General features: G+C 47.6%; 1 protein-coding gene across 3 annotated transcripts in view; it reads right to left on the bottom strand.

Moving 5' to 3' along the window:
- The window catches only part of LOC134958186 (inter-alpha-trypsin inhibitor heavy chain H3-like), a 449,083-nt gene that overhangs the window by 357,501 nt on the left and 71,754 nt on the right, over positions 1-19,828 (bottom strand). For 2 of the 3 annotated variants that reach the window (XM_063940615.1, XM_063940617.1), the window contains exon 2: positions 4,935-4,952. In XM_063940615.1, the coding sequence (XP_063796685.1) occupies positions 4,935-4,952 (18 nt within the window). Of the gene's footprint in view, positions 1-4,934; positions 4,953-12,158; positions 12,353-19,828 lie in introns of those variants that run through there. The other variant, XM_063940616.1, reaches the window with a different exon arrangement.

Genomic DNA, 19,828 nt, shown 5'->3' with positions numbered 1-19,828 from the left:
AATTATTCTCACGTAATATTTTCCTATTGTCTGTGTATGTTCCCCCCCCCTTTTCATATGATGTCCTGCAAAAGGCCGCCTCATTTGTTGCCTCCTCCCCCCACACCCCTGTCATCTGCCTGGGGGACTTCAACGCTGTGTTGGATGCCTCTTTGGACAGATGGAGGGCTCCTCGAGATCAAGGGACGGGGGGTGGTTTAATCTCATCTGGATCTAAATTTGCAGATTTTCTAGATAGTATGCAGTGGGTAGATGTCTGGAGGATTAGGAATCCTGGTCTTCGGCAATACTCATGCTACTCGGGTACACATGGCTCTTTTTCCAGAATCGACCTGGCCCTGGTCTCACCTGGGCTTCTGCCTGGTGTGACGGGTGTTCATTACGAAGCACGGGGGGTGTCCGATCATTCGCCCCTGGTGCTCTCAATAGATGGGGAATATCAGAGGGGACAGTCATATTGGCGGCTGCACCCATCTTGGCTTGCCCAGCTGGGCGACTGCCCGGATCTGGTGTCCACATGGGAGGGATTTTTTGCGGTTAATGTGGGATCAGCCCCGGCCCCGGTTGTTTGGGATGCATTTAAAGCACATTTGCGAGGCACATTGATTGGCAAAATTGCTGCCTGCAAGGTGGCTAGTAGAGCAATGGAAAGACAGCTTGAGACAGAGTGTAGGGATCGGGAGACGCGATACCTGACTGAGGGCACCCCCGCGCTGAGGGCATGCTGGCTGGTGGCTCAGGAGGCCTGGCTGGCTCACCTCGCAGACAAAAATGCACGTTCCCTTTTGTTTAGGGCCACTAACATCTATATGCAGGCGGACAGGCCAGGTAGCTTGCTGGCCCACTTAGTGCATTACGATCGACCTGGGACCACAATAGCGCAGCTGATTGACTCCGACGGCTCCTTGGTGGATGCCACTCCTGACATGGCACAAATGTTCCGTGGTTACTTCAGGGAGGTATACGATAGTCGACTGACATGTACCATGGAGGAATTAGACCTGTACCTGACAAATATTCCCCTTTCTAGACTCTCCCCCGAGGCCAGGGACGCCTTGGAGGCGCCTCTGACCTTGGAGGAAGTGACGTCGGCGGTTGGGGCGTCTCCTGGTGGTAAGTCCCCGGGTAGCGACGGCATACCCGCCGAACTATATAAACAATATATTAAGTTCTTTGGTCCTCAGCTGCTCAACACGTACGATGAAATGTTTGCCGCTAACAGCCTTCCTCCCTCAATGTCCGAGGCGATTCTCATACTGCTTCCCAAACCTGGTAAGGACCCCAAGCTGCTGGAGTCCTACAGGCCGATATCCCTTATCCCCACTGATGCCAAAATCTTGGCGAAAATTCTTGCGGTCCGGCTCAACCTAGTGATTGAATCTATAATACACCCGGATCAAACAGGCTTCATGCCTGGGAAATCCACATCCATTAACTTACGCAGGCTATACACCATTTTGCAGGCTCCTCGAGACTTCCCCTCGGACGCGGTTGTGGTCTCTTTGGATGCAGCCAAGGCGTTCGACAGCGTCGAGTGGCCTTACCTGTGGGGAGTCCTGAGGAGCATGGGCTTTGGCCCAAACTTTATTAAATGGATTAAACTGCTATATCAGAATCCACGAGCCAGGGCCCTGGTAAACGGCTATATTTCCTCCTCCTTCCCTTTGACACGGGGCACCAGACAGGGATGCCCCCTCTCTCCTGCCCTGTTTGCCATAGCCATAGAGCCCCTCGCTTGCTTGATCAGGTCGCAACCGGACATTGAGGGAATAGGTACGGGTTCCTGTACTGATAAAATAGCCCTTTATGCGGACGACCTGCTATTGTTCCTTCGAGACTATGCGGTGGAGATGCCCGCTGCACTGCGGGTCATCGAGACCTTTGGTGGGTACTCGGGACTCCGCATAAACTGGTCTAAATCAGTTATTATGCCCATTATAGGTCCCCCCCCTCAGGTACCGAAAATGGCCCTACCGCTGGGTTGGACAACCCAGTTTAAGTACCTCGGGATTCTAATTACTAACAACCCAGCAGACTTTGTGCCCCTAAACCTTGACCCTCTTGTACAAACAATAGTGCGCAAATCGAGAGCTTGGTGTAAACTACCACTGACAATGACGGGTAGGGTCGGCCTCATTAAAATGGTAGTTCTGCCTAAACTACTATATGTTCTATTGCAGTCCCCAGTATACATCTTCCCAGTCTTCTTCAGGAGACTAAATAGTGTCCTGACGTCCTTGATATGGGCCAACAAAAGACCTAGAATAAAGTGGACCACTCTCACCAGACAGAAAAGGGACGGCGGCCTGGCCTTGCCCCACTTCCAACTGTACTACTATGCTGCTCAATTATCGCATATCGGTATGTGGCTCCAAGGAAGGGAGGGGGCGGAGCTGGGCCGGGCGTTCCTTCGGTGTTATTACCCGGATCTCTCCCCGGCACAGGTCATGGTGGGGGGTATTCCTTCTAGACTCTCACCTCCTATCATCTTTCAGGCAATGAAGATATGGCTGGCATTAAGGGGCATGCTCGGGTATGAAGGTATCGACCCGGATACTCCCCTATGGCACTCCACACTGCTTAACGAACTGAGGTCCCTAGAGGGCAGGGAGGTATGGGCTCCATATTCGATAGTCTCGCTGTCCCAGTTATACGATGACGGTACATTGAAATCATTTCAGCAACTGAAGGAGGAGTTTGGACTCCCAAACTCTCACTTGTATAGATTCTTACAGCTCAGGCATGCCTTGCAGGCGCAATTCGGAGATTCCCCCCCGGCGCTCTCCCCTTTCCCCATAAAAACATTTCTTACTTCACTGGGTCGAGTTAAGGTGATCTCCTTCACCTACTCGTACCTTCTTCAAACACTACATGCGGACCCGCTCTCGAATCTTAGGGGAAAATGGGAGTGTGACTTGGGTCCCATGGACGGGGAGGACTGGGAAGGAGCTCTGGGTAACCCGAGCCAGGTCACTAAATCGCTGCGGTTTCAACAGATACAGCTTTTCATTCTGCATAGATCATACATGACACCGAGCAGGCTGGCCAGATTCAGGTCTGATAGTACTGATGATTGCCCCAAGTGCGGGGCTGCTGGAGGCACATTCTGGCACCTCATATGGGAATGCCCAATGCTGCAGGTGTTCTGGGCTGGGGTCGGGTCGATTCTGGAACATACGGGAATATCGAGAGGATTACTGACTCCGAGATTTTGCATTTTGGGGGTGGGCGACTCTGACTCTGGGTCCCGATGGGAAGGCATGTATGCCCGTAGTGTGTGCGCGCTTGCAAAAGTGTGCATCGCGCGGACATGGATGGCCACGCGTCCCCCCACGATACTTGCTTTCACAAATTTGGTAAACGATACCCTATTAAAAGAACGCTATGTATATATGAAATATAATGCTCTCACCAGATACGAGAAGATATGGTCTCCTTGGATCACCTCCACATACTCCTCTCTTGCCCTTCAAAGTTAGAAGGCATTGGCTCTCGCTGCGGAGGGGTTGTTTGGGCCCCAGGGCGTCGGGCCGAGCTTTTTGTCTCCCTGAGTCTCCCCTTTAATGTAGCTGGTTAACTATTCAACTGCCACACCACACCATGTATATCTTAGCTTGATTAGGCTTGAGTTTGTTATAGAGGGTTTAGTTTGGGGGTAGTGGGGCTGTGGGCTATGTATGGCCCATTAGATGAGAAATCACACTAAAAAGTGTGGGGAGAAAATATCTAAAATGTTAAGTATGTGAATCAAGACCTGTATACAGACATCCAATATTATGCATAATGCGGGATGACCGCACGGGAATAACAACGCGGGGAATGTCAGTCATACAAGTATACCGTTATAATGGAAAATAATTGAATGTAAACAGAGATTGACTCAGAATTTTGTGATACTCCAAATATGTTTCCCAGTGTAAACTGAAATGTCTGTATCTTTATTATGATGTGGAATAAAAATTACTCTATTAAAAAAAAAAAAAACATTACGGTGTGTGGCAAAATGTGCAATAAGCATTACGGTGTGTGGCATAATGTGTAATGGGCATTACGGTGTTTGGCATAATGTGTAAGGGGCATTACAGTGTGTGGCATAATGTAGCCATGTCCCTATTTTCATGTAGCCACTCCCCTACTTTTTTGTGACCACGCCCCCTCATGACACGTGACTACGCCCATTTTTACTATCAGTAACACTAAGAAAAAAATTCTACTTGCACCACTGGCTGTAAGAAAAGGAAAACTGGGAGGACTAGACAAGAGGTCTATACTGGAAGGCTGGAATAATCCAGACACAGAAGGCCACATTATGAAAACATTGTGGGGTGAGATGTATCAAACATTTGAGAGAGCTAAAGTGGCATAGTTGCCCAAAGCAACCATTCAGTGTCTGTCATTTAAAAGATAGTGTTACATAAATGACAACTTGAAGCTGATTGCTTGCTATGGTCAACTTCTCTGCTTTATCGCTCTAGAATGTTTGAGACATCTCTCCTTGCATGTACTGCAAGATGCACTGAGGTGTCAGGCAGAGGACCAGACTGAAACAGGAAACATATTGTCCCTGAAGAGAAAGGAAGTAGTATAGTGAATGGTTGTTGCATGCATGCTTGTGATTCGCATTGTGCCAGGAGAGTCTGGGTACTCCGTAGCAGCTTGCGGTGTGCTGGGCAAGCCCCCAGCTTGAGGAGCACAGGAGCAGGATGCGCAGTCACGCCCTCCCAAATGCTGGAAGGTATATATACAATTAACCAATCAGTATATTTTGGGGTGAGGAAGGAAACCCACACAAATGGGGTGGAACGTATAAACTCCAGACATATAACTCGTGATATGGAATTGAATACATGTCCTCAGTGCTGCAAGACAGTAATAGAGAGAGAAAAAGTAAGAGAATAAAAGAGGTATTTAAATCTTGAAATACAATGTCTTACCTTTTCAGTGCTTCTTCTCTGTAAACAAAAGGAAAAACAATTACATTGTGCATACAGAGATCAATAAATAATTTGCTTACGGGAGACAGCTATGGTAATTTTAAAGGTTTACAGGGTTCATGGTAAAATTACATCATACACCTATGCTTTTTTTAATAAAAGTATGACACAGAGCTCAAATAAGATATTAAATAAACCATGGTATAAAAGGTCACACTGTTTATTATATAAAACCATCTATATAGCGGTAATCATCCATATATACACCATACTAGTGATGTGTGCTATCCACCGTGTTTTGGTTTTACTAAAACCGCCTTTGTTGTTTTTGTTTTCTGGTTTTGGCAAAATCACTCTCACATGTTTTGGTTCTGGATTTTTTTTTTAAATGCTAAAAACAGCAAAAATCAAATAATTTGGGCCAGTATTTGTCCCTACAGTATTATTAATAAATATCAATAACATTGTAATTTCCAGTAATTGTTCACCAATATAGGTCAAAAGCTGGCTGGCTAAACTAAGCAACAGAGCAGCAGCACAAACACGACAATTACTTTAAGAATATAGCACATATATGAAACATTGCGGCACAGTAGTGGCAGACAGGATGGCAGTTTAATAAATTACACAACTATACAACCCTATAAAAAGAATGTTAGACTAACACATAGCTAACATGAACACCATAGGCATTTCTATCATGGATGCAGTGTGTTCAGTGCACACGGGCCCCTGTGTCCAGGGGGCCCAAACCGCTCTGCACCCATATATTATACTTACCCTTCCAGAGTCCAGTGGCAGCGGCCCTGCAATGTGGACACATTTCTGAGTGATTTGTGTCTGCACTGCAGCGCCGCCGGGAACAAGACGTGGGCGCCATTTCCTGGAGACCTGTGCAGTAGACTCTGGCATTATGCCAGAGTCTAATAGGTTAGGTTAAGGCTGAGCGACGAGTAGCTTCCGGCCAGCACACTCGGGAGCTACTCTTGAAGTGCAAAGGTATCGCCGCTGTGCGGTGCCGTTGCACTTCTGCAGGAGGGAGGGGCGGCACTGACATGCGGGGCGGACTAGCCCTGTGCTGGGCGTCCCCCCGCATGTCAGTGTGAATGATCGTAACTGTGCTACATTTAGCACAGCTACAATCATCTCGGAATGAGGGCCATTGTCCACAGTGCTGCAGCCCACAGCCCTTCACTGTTTGACACAGCCACAGCAGTAGTGCCGCATTAGTGCTGCACTCCACAGCCCTTCACAGACTCAGGGGCCGAGTTACCAAACAACATTTTCATTTATATACCCGAACACACACGTTTTCGGGGGTTAGCGACAGATATTAAGTATCCCCTGAGTATGAGAAGGAGGGACCACAGCAGATATATCCGATACTTGCTGTGATCCCTCCATAGCTGCCCACAGCTGCATCTCCCATAGGTTTCTATTAGGAGATGCCATGCTGTCCGATTTACCAATATCCGTAATCTTCAGATAGCGGTAGCCTGTTGTATCCTACGGGCTACCTATTGGTGATGTAATTATGGAAGGGTTCCGCGGGAACCTTCTGCTGGTAATTCCCACTGTGCATTGTGGGCAGGCTGACCGTGCATGCGCAACAGCCCCAGCGCCACTCTCAGCGCCACTCTATGCACACTGCATTTTCAAAGCCCCCGTCCCTATCTGTGCCAGTTATAATTCACCCAATATGATCGCATTCTGCAATGCGATCCTGATTGCTAATTTTGCACCCAGATTGCATTGCAAATGCGCTCACTGATAAATGGTCCCCACATTCCTTAGTATTTTACCCAACAGCCCTTCACAGCAGAGCCATAGCAGTAATGCTTGCACCCCACAGCCCTTCACTGACACAGTCCGCAGTGCTGTACCCCACAGCCCTTCCATCTACCACAGCCACAGTAGTGCTTGCACCCCACAGCCCTTCACTGACAGGCTTCTTAGTGCTGCAAGCACCCCACATCCCTTCACAGTCTGCCACAGCAGTGGTTAGTTAGACCCCACAGCCCTTCACTGACACTGACGAGTGCTGCAGCCCACTTCTCAACCTAACCCTCTGGTGTCCTGTGTGGAATTGTGCCCAAATTATGAGAAAGGGAAAGTTATTGAATCCAAAACACAGGAGATCAGATGCTGGAAAGATGACGTTTTCCCTCCTATTGGAATCTGTGCCTAATGGAAAGACCTGAATCCAGGCTCAGAGGTACTCAAATACGTAAAATTTGGGTGGGATCAGTCTTCAGAAAACCGATCCCGCATATCTCTACACTATGCCAAACATGAAATATATAAAAAATATTTAAATAAAAACAATGTGGCCACAATTGGTTAGAATAAAGTCAATGCTGTTGCTATTAGCAACCCTCACCACTGTGAATATCCGCAATGGTTCTCCAAGCATACATGTTAATAGAAAAAGTCTAATTGGTTGATATCAGCACCCACTCTGTTAGCAATCAAACAGTTCCTGTGAGCAGGACTGCCATCAGAAATTGTGGGGTCCGCGACTGACAAAATAGGCAGGGCGCCCTCCTCAAACATTGTTTGGCCACATTTAGGAAACTGCCTGGTCAACATGTCAAAGAGCCACCATCACAATGTCCCTTTTTGGATTGTGGGGTGCACTCTGTCACATGAATGGATGAATCGCTAACTGTGCTGGGGGAGGCAATCATGAGACCGCCTGTCGTGATCACGGCAGTCACAATGCCAATGCTGGAACCCCGACAGGCAGTAATATGCTACCAGAATACCGGCGCCACAGGCTTGTCTCCCTCTGTGGGTGTCCACGACACCCACGCCTGTACCAATTAAAAAACGTATGCAACTGAGATAAATCTATTTATACACACACCGAGTATAACTTACTGTTTTTGCAGGTACTCCTCTCTTTGCTCTAATTTTCTTTTTCTTACTGCAGCAGTGCAGCTCTAGCCTTCACCCCCACTATAAGTCATTGGATGTGCATGGGAAGCAGTGAGGAAGACAGAGAGGGGTCGGGCTCTGGTGCTTGGCTTCCTTAGTGCACGAAGCAGCACTAGTCCAACTCCTGCAAGTGGCACTCAGCAATAGGGGCTATCCCTGTTCAGCACATCTAACCAGCTGCAGCGAGAGCAGGCGCAGGCGGACTGGCAGGCAAACGTGTGTGTGTGGTCGGGGGGGGGGGAGGTGGTGTCCGGCTCTGCTTGCTGGCATTGTGCACCGTTAATTATCAGGGACAGAAGTGGTACACAGAGATGCCTCTCTTATGTGCAGCAATAATCTTTCATATGCAATAAGTGTCACAAAAAAAGGGAAAGAAGACTCTTGTGTGGGCGCACTCTTATGTTTAGTCAGAATATAATAATTAAAATTATATCTTTAATTATTATGATTAAAAGTATAAACTATCCTGATAAACAATACTGAAGATAAACCAAATTGGTTGGACAGTAAATCAATATAGAGACATGTGACAATGAAATCTAAGGGTGTGTACACACGGTGAGATCTTTGCTATGCCCGATTTTCTATGCCCGATTTTCAATCGCTGACCGCAGAGTTCCCACCATTGGATACAATGGAACGCCTATGCGCTACATTGTATCTTCAGTGCGCAGCCTCACTGACAGTACAGGAGCGCAGAGCCAAACAGGAGAGTGCCACGACGTGGCGCTCCCTGATTGGCAGAAGGGACCCTCTTTAACAGGAGTCAGGGGGGGTCCTGGCAGTCGGGGAAAGGGGTCCCATGTGTAAACATGGGACCCCTTTCAGTGCGTGGTTCGGGTTTCCGGTTTGTTTTTTTGGCAAGTACGTGGATTATAAAGAGGACACTTGCTACACTAGATTATGTGAGTATATATTTTTTCACAGGTACCCCGTGGAGTCTACATGGAGAAGTGGACCGAGCCTCGTGTGAACATTTGTAGTAGTACTACAGGTACCAGCGGGCCCGTTTGTCCACTGCATGCTGGTACTTGTGGTTCTCCAAGTACCAGCTTGCGGGGGAGGCTTGCTGGGACTTTTAGTACTGCTACAAAAAACAATATTCTTATTTTTTCACAAGGCTATCAGCCCCCCATCCGCCGCCCTTGGATGGGGGGACAGCCTCGGGCTTCACCCCTGGCCCTTGGTTGGCTGGAGGGGGGACCCCTTGATTTAAGGGGTCCCCACTCCTCCAGGGTACCCCGGCCAGGGGTGACTAGTTAGTGATTTAATGCCAGGGCCGCAGGGACCTATATAAAAGTGTCCCCCGGCTGTGGCATTATCTCTCTGATTAGTGGAGCCCGATGCTGGTACAAAAAATACGGGGGACCCCTACACATTTTGTCCCCTGTATTTTTTGCACCAGGACCAGGCGCAGAGCCCGGTGCTGGTTGATCAAATATGGGGGAGCCCCTATCATTTCCCCCCCCCATATTTTTTCAACCAGGACCGGCTCAAAGAGCCCGAGGCTGGTTTTGCTTAGGAGGGGGGACCCCACGCATTTTTTTTTTTTAACACTTTAATTTTTTTTTTAAAGGTGCACAATGAAGCCCTGCACGGATCTCACAGATCCGTCCGAGATTCATTGTGTTAATGTCGGCAGTGTTTTACTATTCACTCCTGTAAAACACTGCCTGAAAATACGAATGACATCGACATCGGAAAACTCGAAAATGCAGAATACGACAGCATAGTAAATGAGTCGTAAAAAATTCAAAAAGTTGCAATTTCACACATTCAATGTCATTCGTGTTTGAACTTTAACCTCATTTAGGAAATTACGAATTTTAGTAAATATACCCCTGTGTATGTAAAGACAGAAAAGATTACCAGGAAAAAAATAGGGTGAATCTCCTGTCAGTGTTAGGCACGGAGTACCTGATGTATACTGGATTTTTTTGTGTAACAGAACATTGCTTTTTGCTTTAGATTTCATTATCACGTCTCTATATTGATTTACTGTTCAACCAATTTGATTTGTCTTCAGTGTTGTGTGTTTTACAGGATAGTTTATCCCTTTAATTATAATAATTAAAGATATAATTTTAATTCTTATATTCTGACGAAACATAAGAGTGCGCCTACACAAGACTCTAATTTCCCTTTTTTGTGACATAGTTCGTTATACTGACTCGGGGTGCACCACCAATCTGACTACAACTGGGATACTTTCCCCCAATCAGGGCCGGTGCTAGGGTGTTTGGCGCCTCCCTGCAAACTATAAATTTGCGCCCTCTCCCGCAGTAATACATGGAGGAGAAGCGGTATCAGCGCACATATGTGCTGATACAACTTCCCTCCTATAGCAACGCCTCATACATTTACCCCACTGTATTATACTCTGCTCACTTCATCCATCATGGTATTTGAAAAGTTACCTCTATTTGTGCACCATCTATTCACCATCATCCTTTCATGTGCGTATACAGATGTAGCCATGCTCATCGTTGTTCTTTGTGGCAGCGAAGGCGTGGCAAGTGTGCCCGTATCTATGGGCACGTGCTTGCATGCATTAAAACCTATGGAGCAAACGCCAGCTGCAACCAGTCGCAGCTAGGTGCATTTGCATTACGCTGCGATGCGTATGCCCGTGCGTACGCATTGCGGCTTAGATGAGTGTGGCTACGTCTGTAGGTGCCGACACAACAGGACAGAACGTGGTCACAAAACAACACATTAGTGTGCTGTCTTATTTTTATTCATGTCCATAATTGCCCCATATATATATATATATATATATATATATATATATATATACACACACACTGTATATATGTGTGTGTGTGTGTGTGTGTGTGTGTGTGTGTGTGTGTGTGTGTGTGTGTTTTTATCATCTCCAGTTTTTAACATTTTATATGCGCAGGGAAAAATAGACACTCACACATTATATATAAAGCTTGTAAAAGATAAAAATTATGATACACTTGCAGCAGGAGTATTTAGGAGCAATTGCTGACAAGGATTTTGAAGAGTTAAACTCACTATTATGTTGTAGTGATTCTTGTCGGCTGCCCTGAACTCAGTCGAGGTCCCGTGCACTGGAGCAACATGAAGAGGGGGAGGGCTCAGAAACCCGAGTCACAACAGTGCAGAGAACGGGTTCCTTGCCTCCCAGCAGAAGCAGGAACAGAAAGTAACAGCTGAAGTACGTCTCACAGCCCGTGCGGACTGCGCAGAAACCCTTCCTGATGCTGAGAGGTGGAAGTGACGGGAGATCAGCGGGTGGGGTGGAGCTTAACTTAGGGATGGACATCGAAAGCAAACCATCATATGATGGCAATGTTCCACCATTGAAACTTTCGATGCAATGGTTACTAACCATCACATCAAAAGTATTCGATGGTGAAAACTATTTATATGACTAGTTCATGCGCAAAAGCCTGCATTTTCGTTTGCAATGTGGGAATTGGGATCGGGGGCAGGGCCAGACTCTGAGAAACATATTACTTTATCACTGGACATTGTGTGTATAATATACATATATAATATACACACACAATGCCCAATGATGAAGTAACATTGCCCCCACTGTGCCAGATATACAATGCCCCCACTGTGCCAGATATACAATGCCCCCACAGTGCCAGATATACAATGCCCCCACAGTGCCAGATATGCATTGCCCCCACAGTGCCAGATATGCAATGCCCCCACAGTGCCAGATATACATTGCCCCCACTGTGCCAGATATACATTGCCCCCACAGTGCCAGATATACAATGCTCCCACAGTGCCAGATATACAATGCTCCCACTGTGCCAGATATACAATGCCCCCACTGTGTCAGATATACAATGCCCCCCTGTGGCAGATATACATTGTCCCACTGTGCGCTCATTGTCCCCCACCCCTTACCGCTGGCTCTGTTTCTTCTATGTGAGGGGAGGAGAGCGTAGCATAGCGTCTCTCTTGCCCCTCAATTCTCTTTGATGCCCGGTCTCACTCTCCAACAGCGGCGGGGTCAATCTGAAATGATGCGCCGGTTCGTTAGCCAATCAGAGCTTGCGGACCGGCAGCCAATCAGGAGCCGCGGCTGCCGGTCCATGAGCTCTGATTGGCTAGTAAACCGGTGCCTTATTCAGATTGACAGCGCCGCCACCGATGGAGAGTGAGACTGGGCATCCAAGAGAATTGAGGGGCAGGAGAGGCGCTGCGCTGCGCTCTCCTCCCCTCACACAGAACGAAGCCAGCGGAATGCAGTATTGTGGACGACCCGGCGGTATGGCGTACCGGCTGGGAATTTCTTACAATAATGTGGATGGCAACTTGCTCAGGGCACGGTTTGCTTTGCTGTCTCACATGGGACCAATTCCGATCTTTATAGTGTGGAGTTTGTATGTTCTTTCCATGGTTTTTGTGTTTTCTTTTCGTTTTTCCCACAGTCCAAAACATACTCAAGCAAGGACTTTGTCCATAGCCCTCCTAAATTATTCCCCCTGATCAATGGTGGTGTATAGCTGGGGTGATATAGATATCAGTGAGGTCACTCTGAATCCTCCTGAGCTCCGAGTGTCTGTGGCTTCTGCTGCTGCAGGGTAAGGTCTGGGATCTGATTGGCTCTCTGAGTTAGTGAGAGCCAATCAGAGTTTGCATTGGGCCCTGTTGCCTAGCAGCAGCCTAGAGAGGGGAGGGGGTGAGGGGACTGGCTGAGCAGGCTAATGTCTGAAACAGACAGCTTCCAACGGACTTAGGAAGTTTCCCTGATAGACACAGCAGCAAGGGGAGGCATAGCTATTTGGAATTAGAAAAAAACAAGCCACCATCGGAAGACCATCGAATGACTATCATTCGATAGTGAAAAACATCGGGAGGGCACCATTAAATGCTAAAAACACTACCATCGAAACGAAAACATCGATGGTTCGGAAACATCGACCATCGATGTCCATCCCTAGCTTAACTCCGCTGGCGCCGCTGCCGCTGCTCATTGTCAGCAATAGCGCACAGCGTGAGCGCACTCAGCGCACATTAGCAGGGTATAGCAGCAGAGCGATGAGAGCGCCTCTCCTGCCCGGTGCCTACCTGCTTTGCAGACTCTGCTGAGCGGGTAGCGCCGGGCCTGCCCCCAATTGTCCATTTTGGTTCTCTTATCCATAGATTATCTATTAGACCGGTGCTGGATCTCCCATATATTTTCACCATATGCAATACGTGCCAATATATAGCGCAGTGTATGCAGAGGTCCAGCTGTAGGATAAATGTCAGTGTGACGTCCCCTTTGTGCAACGAGCTTATATTAGCAACATACAGACACCGATTGCCGGTCCGTGCAGAGCTGTGCTGAGCCCGTCAGCAGCAAACTCCCCTCAGCACAGGCACACCGTCAGTATAGATTGCAATAAACCCACCTCGTAAAGAGCTGAAAAATCTTTGTAGCTACTTTGTACCAAAAGTGCCAGTACACAAAGTACCACTCCATGCAGCGGTAACAAAAGTGGGTGAGGTAAATAATATTAGCTTTTGATGAGTTTCTCCCGTCCAGAATTCTTCAAAGAAAATTAATGGATCTATCCTTTTTGTACCATATGGGGTGAGGGGATGTAGTTAGGATCCCGGCAGTCACAATACCGACGCTGGAATCCTGACCGCTGACAATGCCAACAGTCAGCATGCCGACTAACAGGCACTATTCCCACTCCATTGCACTTCCCCCACTGCCAGCATTCTGGTGGCCGGGATACTGGGGTCGGAATGCTGCCCTACGGGACCCTGACCGCCTGCATAACAGCCCCAATCGGGGTGAGACGCCTTAGATGCTCTGCCACAGAGGGAGTGTTTCCTGTACTTGAGAACTTTGGGCCTTATTCAGCTTCAATTCCAGTTTCCAATAAGAACATACTAGCGCAGTAGTTACACTCTTCTTCCTTTTTTCTTAATACAAGAATTAGGGAGTTTTTTCACTAACTCCCTACCACTTACAGCTTTTGATAAATATTAAGGAGAACTACACACACATATATATTTATATTTATTTTTCTATTCATTGTTTAGTAGCACCAGTAGGGTTAGTGATAAATCACTACCAACTTTGTAATCTTCAGTTCCAATTTTGCAGAATCACATATTGGGCGATTATCAGACAACTGTGCATGCGCTGTGTACGCATTGTGCATGCGTCACAGACACAATGCACTCACAGGCCCAGCAAGGGCCCTCATTCCGAGTTGATCACTCGCTAGCTGCTTTTAGCAGCAGTGCAAACGCTAGGCCGCCACCCTCTGGGAGTGTATCTTAGCTTAGCAGAAGTGTGAACAAAAGGTTAGCAGAACTGCTCGGAAATTTTTTCATGCCGTTTCTGTGTAGCTCCAGACCTACTCCTACCTTTTGATCATTTTAGTCTGTTTAGTTCCTGGGTTGACGTCACAAACACGCCCTGCATTCGTCCAGCCACTCCCCCGTTTCCGCAGGCACGCCTGCGTTTTTGGAGAACGAATTGACAGAATAGGAGAGGAGTGGGTTAAACCTCAGCTAGTCTGGGGGCAGGACGGTAAACCATTATGGGAGTTTTATTGTTAGCCAATAGGAATGAATGTTGGGGGTAGGTGGAATGGGTTCTTAAGCCTGAGAAAGGGGCTGGGTCAGCCTCTTCTGCTTTTGTCATGGTGAGGGTGAGTGCTCTAGAGATGAGCGCCTGAAATTTTTCGGGTTTTGTGTTTTGGTTTTGGGTTCGGTTCCGCGGCCGTGTTTTGGGTTCGAACGCGTTTTGGCAAAACCTCACCGAATTTTTTTTGTCGGATTCGGGTGTGTTTTGGATTCGGGTGTTTTTTTCAAAAAACACTAAAAAACAGCTTAAATCATAGAATTTGGGGGTCATTTTGATCCCAAAGTATTATTAACCTCAAAAACCATAATTTACACTCATTTTCAGTCTATTCTGAATACCTCACACCTCACAATATTATTTTTAGTCCTAAAATTTGCACCGAGGTCGCTGTGTGAGTAAGATAAGCGACCCTAGTGGCCGACACAAACACCGGGCCCATCTAGGAGTGGCACTGCAGTGTCACGCAGGATGTCCCTTCCAAAAAACCCTCCCCAAACAGCACATGACGCAAAGAAAAAAAGAGGCGCAATGAGGTAGCTGTGTGAGTAAGATTAGCGACCCTAGTGGCCGACACAAACACCGGGCCCATCTAGGAGTGGCACTGCAGTGTCACGCAGGATGGCCCTTCCAAAAAACCCTCCCCAAACAGCACATGACGCAAAGAAAAAAAGAGGCGCAATGAGGTAGCTGACTGTGTGAGTAAGATTAGCGACCCTAGTGGCCGACACAAACACCGGGCACATCTAGGAGTGGCACTGCAGTGTCACGCAGGATGTCCCTTCCAAAAAACCCTCCCCAAACAGCACATGACGCAAAGAAAAAAAGAGGCGCAATGAGGTAGCTGTGTGAGTAAGATTAGCGACCCTAGTGGCCGACACAAACACCGGGCCCATCTAGGAGTGGCACTGCAGTGTCACGCAGGGTGTCCCTTCCAAAAAACCCACCCCAATCAGCACATGATGCAAAGAAAAAGAAAAGAAAAAAGAGGTGCAAGATGGAATTATCCTTGGGCCCTCCCACCCACCCTTATGTTGTATAAACAAAACAGGACATGCACACTTTAACCAACCCATCATTTCAGTGACAGGGTCTGCCACACGACTGTGACTGATATGACGGGTTGGTTTGGACCCCCCCCAAAAAAGAAGCAATTAATCTCTCCTTGCACAAACTGGCTCTACAGAGGCAAGATGTCCACCTCATCTTCACCCTCCGATATATCACCGTGTACATCCCCCTCCTCACAGATTATCAATTCGTCCCCACTGGAATCCACCATCTCAGCTCCCTGTGTACTTTGTGGAGGCAATTGCTGCTGGTCAATGTCTCCGCGGAGGAATTGATTATAATTCATTTTAATGAACATCATCTTCTCCACATTTTCTGGATGTAACCTCGTACGCCGATTGCTGACAAGGTGAGCGGCGGCACTAAACACTCTTTCGGAGTACACACTTGTGGGAGGGCAACTTAGGTAGAATAAAGCCAGTTTGTGCAAGGGCCTCCAAATTGCCTCTTTTTCCTGCCAGTATAAGTACGGACTGTGTGACGTGCCTACTTGGATGCGGTCACTCATATAATCCTCCACCATTCTATCAATGTTGAGAGAATCATATGCAGTGACAGTAGACGACATGTCCGTAATCGTTGTCAGGTCCTTCAGTCCGGACCAGATGTCAGCATCAGCAGTCGCTCCAGACTGCCCTGCATCACCGCCAGCGGGTGGGCTCGGAATTCTGAGCCTTTTCCTCGCACCCCCAGTTGCGGGAGAATGTGAAGGAGGAGATGTTGACAGGTCGCGTTCCGCTTGACTTGACAATTTTGTCACCAGCAGGTCTTTCAACCCCAGCAGACCTGTGTCTGCCGGAAAGAGAGATCCAAGGTAGGCTTTAAATCTAGGATCGAGCACGGTGGCCAAAATGTAGTGCTCTGATTTCAACAGATTGACCACCCGTGAATCCTTGTTAAGCGAATTAAGGGCTGCATCCACAAGTCCCACATGCCTAGCGGAATCGCTCCGTGTTAGCTCCTCCTTCAATGCCTCCAGCTTCTTCTGCAAAAGCCTGATGAGGGGAATGACCTGACTCAGGCTGGCAGTGTCTGAACTGACTTCACGTGTGGCAAGTTCAAAGGGCATCAGAACCTTGCACAACGTTGAAATCATTCTCCACTGCACTTGAGACAGGTGCATTCCACCTACTATATCGTGCTCAATTGTATAGGCTTGAATGGCCTTTTGCTGCTCCTCCAACCTCTGAAGCATATAGAGGGTTGAATTCCACCTCGTTACCACTTCTTGCTTCAGATGATGGCAGGGCAGGTTCAGTAGTTTTTGGTGGTGCTCCAGTTTTCTGTACGTGGTGCCTGTACGCCGAAAGTGTCCCGCAATTCTTCTGGCCACCGACAGCATCTCTTGCACGGCCCTGTCGTTTTTTAAAAAATTCTGCACCACCAAATTCAAGGTATGTGCAAAACATGGGACGTGCTGGAATTGGCCCAGATTTAATGCACACACAATATTGCTGGCGTTGTCCGATGCCACAAATCCACAGGAGAGTCCAATTGGGGTAAGCCATTCCGCGATGATCTTCCTCAGTTGCCGTAAGAGGTTTTCAGCTGTGTGCGTATTCTGGAAAGCGGTGATACAAAGCGTAGCCTGCCTAGGAAAGAGTTGGCGTTTGCGAGATGCTGCTACTGGTGCCGCCGCTGCTGTTCTTGCGGCGGGAGTCCATACATCTACCCAGTGGGCTGTCACAGTCATATAGTCCTGACCCTGCCCTGCTCCACTTGTCCACATGTCCGTGGTTAAGTGGACATTGGGTACAGCTGCATTTTTTAGGACACTGGTGACTCTTTTTCTGAGGTCTGTGTACATTTTCGGTATCGCCTGCCTAGAGAAATGGAACCTAGATGGTATTTGGTACCGGGGACACAGTACCTCCAACAAGTCTCTAGTTGGCTCTGCAGTAATGATGGATACCGGAACCACGTTTCTCACCACCCAGGATGCCAAGGCCTCAGTTTTCCGCTTTGCAGTAGGATGACTGCTGTGATATTTCATCTTCCTCGCAAAGGACTGTTGAACAGTCAATTGCTTACTGGAAGTAGTACAAGTGGGCTTACGACTTCCCCTCTGGGATGACCATCGACTCCCAGCGGCAACAACAGCAGCGCCAGCAGCAGTAGGCGTTACACGCAAGGATGCATCGGAGGAATCCCAGGCAGGAGAGGACTCGTCAGACTTGCCAGTGACATGGCCTGCAGGACTATTGGCATTCCTGGGGAAGGAGGAAATTGACACTGAGGGAGTTGGTGGGGTGGTTTGCGTGAGCTTGGTTACAAGAGGAAGGGATTTACTGGTCAGTGGACTGCTTCCGCTGTCACCCAAAGTTTTTGAACTTGTCACTGACTTATTATGAATGCGCTGCAGGTGACGTATAAGGGAGGATGTTCCGAGGTGGTTAACGTCCTTACCCCTACTTATTACAGCTTGACAAAGGGAACACACGGCTTGACACCTGTTGTCCGCATTTCTGGTGAAATACCTCCACACCGAAGAGCTGATTTTTTTGGTATTTTCACCTGGCATGTCAACGGCCATATTCCTCCCACGGACAACAGGTGTCTCCCCGGGTGCCTGACTTAAACAAACCACCTCACCATCAGAATCCTCCTGGTCAATTTCCTCCCCAGCGCCAGCAACACCCATATCCTCCTCATCCTGGTGTACTTCAACACTGACATCTTCAATCTGACTATCAGGAACTGGACTGCGGGTGCTCCTTCCAGCACTTGCAGGGGGCATGCAAATAGTGGAAGGCGCATGCTCTTCACGTCCAGTGTTGGGAAGGTCAGGCATCGCAAACGACACAATTGGACTCTCCTTGTGGATTTGGGATTTCAAAGAACGCACAGTTCTTTGCGGTGCTTTTGCCAGCTTGAGTCTTTTCAGTTTTCTAGCGAGAGGCTGAGTGCTTCCATCCTCATGTGAAGCTGAACCACTAGCCATGAACATAGGCCAGGGCCTCAGCCGTTCCTTGCCACTCCGTGTGGTAAATGGCATATTGGCAAGTTTACGCTTCTCCTCCGACAATTTTATTTTAGGTTTTGGAGTCCTTTTTTTTCTGATATTTGGTGTTTTGGATTTGACATGCTCTGTACTATGACATTGGGCATCGGCCTTGGCAGACGACGTTGCTGGCATTTCATCGTCTCGGCCATGACTAGTGGCAGCAGCTTCAGCACGAGGTGGAAGTGGATCTTGATCTTTCCCTAATTTTGGAACCTCAACTTTTTTGTTCTCCATATTTTATAGGCAGAACTAAAAGGCACCTCAGGTAAACAATGGAGATGGATGGATTGGATACTAGTATACAATTATGGACGGACTGCCACGGTTAGGTGGTATAAAAAAACCACGGTTAGGTGGTATATATTATAATAATAATACAATTATGGATGGACGGACTGCCTGCCGACTGCCGACACAGAGGTAGCCACAGCCGTGAACTACCGCACTGTACACTGGTTGATAAAGAGATAGTAGTATACTCGTAACAATTAGGATGACACTATGACGGTATAAAGAATGAAAAAAAAAACCACGGTTAGGTGGTAGGTATATAATAATAAATAATACAATTCTGGTCGGACGGACTGCCTGCCGTGTGCCGACACAGAGGTAGCCACAGCCGTGAACTACCGCACTGTACACTGGTTGATAAAGAGATAGTAGTATACTCGTAACAATTAGGATGACACTATGACGGTATAAAGAATGAAAAAAAAAACCACGGTTAGGTGGTAGGTATATAATAATAAATAATACAATTCTGGTCGGACGGACTGCCTGCCGTGTGCCGACACAGAGGTAGCCACAGCCGTGAACTACCGCACTGTACACTGGTTGATAAAGAGATAGTAGTATACTCGTAACAATTAGGATGACACTATGACGGTATAAAGAATGAAAAAAAAACCACGGTTAGGTGGTAGGTATATAATAATAAATAATACAATTCTGGTCGGACGGACTGCCTGCCGTGTGCCGACACAGAGGTAGCCACAGCCGTGAACTACCGCACTGTACACTGGTTGATAAAGAGATAGTAGTATACTCGTAACAATTAGGATGACACTATGACGGTATAAAGAATGAAAAAAAAACCACGGTTAGGTGGTAGGTATATAATAATAAATAATACAATTCTGGTCGGACGGACTGCCTGCCGTGTGCCGACACAGAGGTAGCCACAGCCGTGAACTACCGCACTGTACACTGGTTGATAAAGAGATAGTAGTATACTCGTAACAATTAGGATGACACTATGACGGTATAAAGAATGAAAAAAAAACCACGGTTAGGTGGTAGGTA

The sequence above is a fragment of the Pseudophryne corroboree genome, chromosome 9 (assembly GCF_028390025.1).
Source record: "Pseudophryne corroboree isolate aPseCor3 chromosome 9, aPseCor3.hap2, whole genome shotgun sequence".
NCBI classification, from domain to species: Eukaryota; Metazoa; Chordata; class Amphibia; order Anura; family Myobatrachidae; genus Pseudophryne; species Pseudophryne corroboree.
The sequence above is the reverse complement of the archived record's forward strand: the minus strand, read 5'-3'. Positions and strand labels throughout refer to the sequence as shown.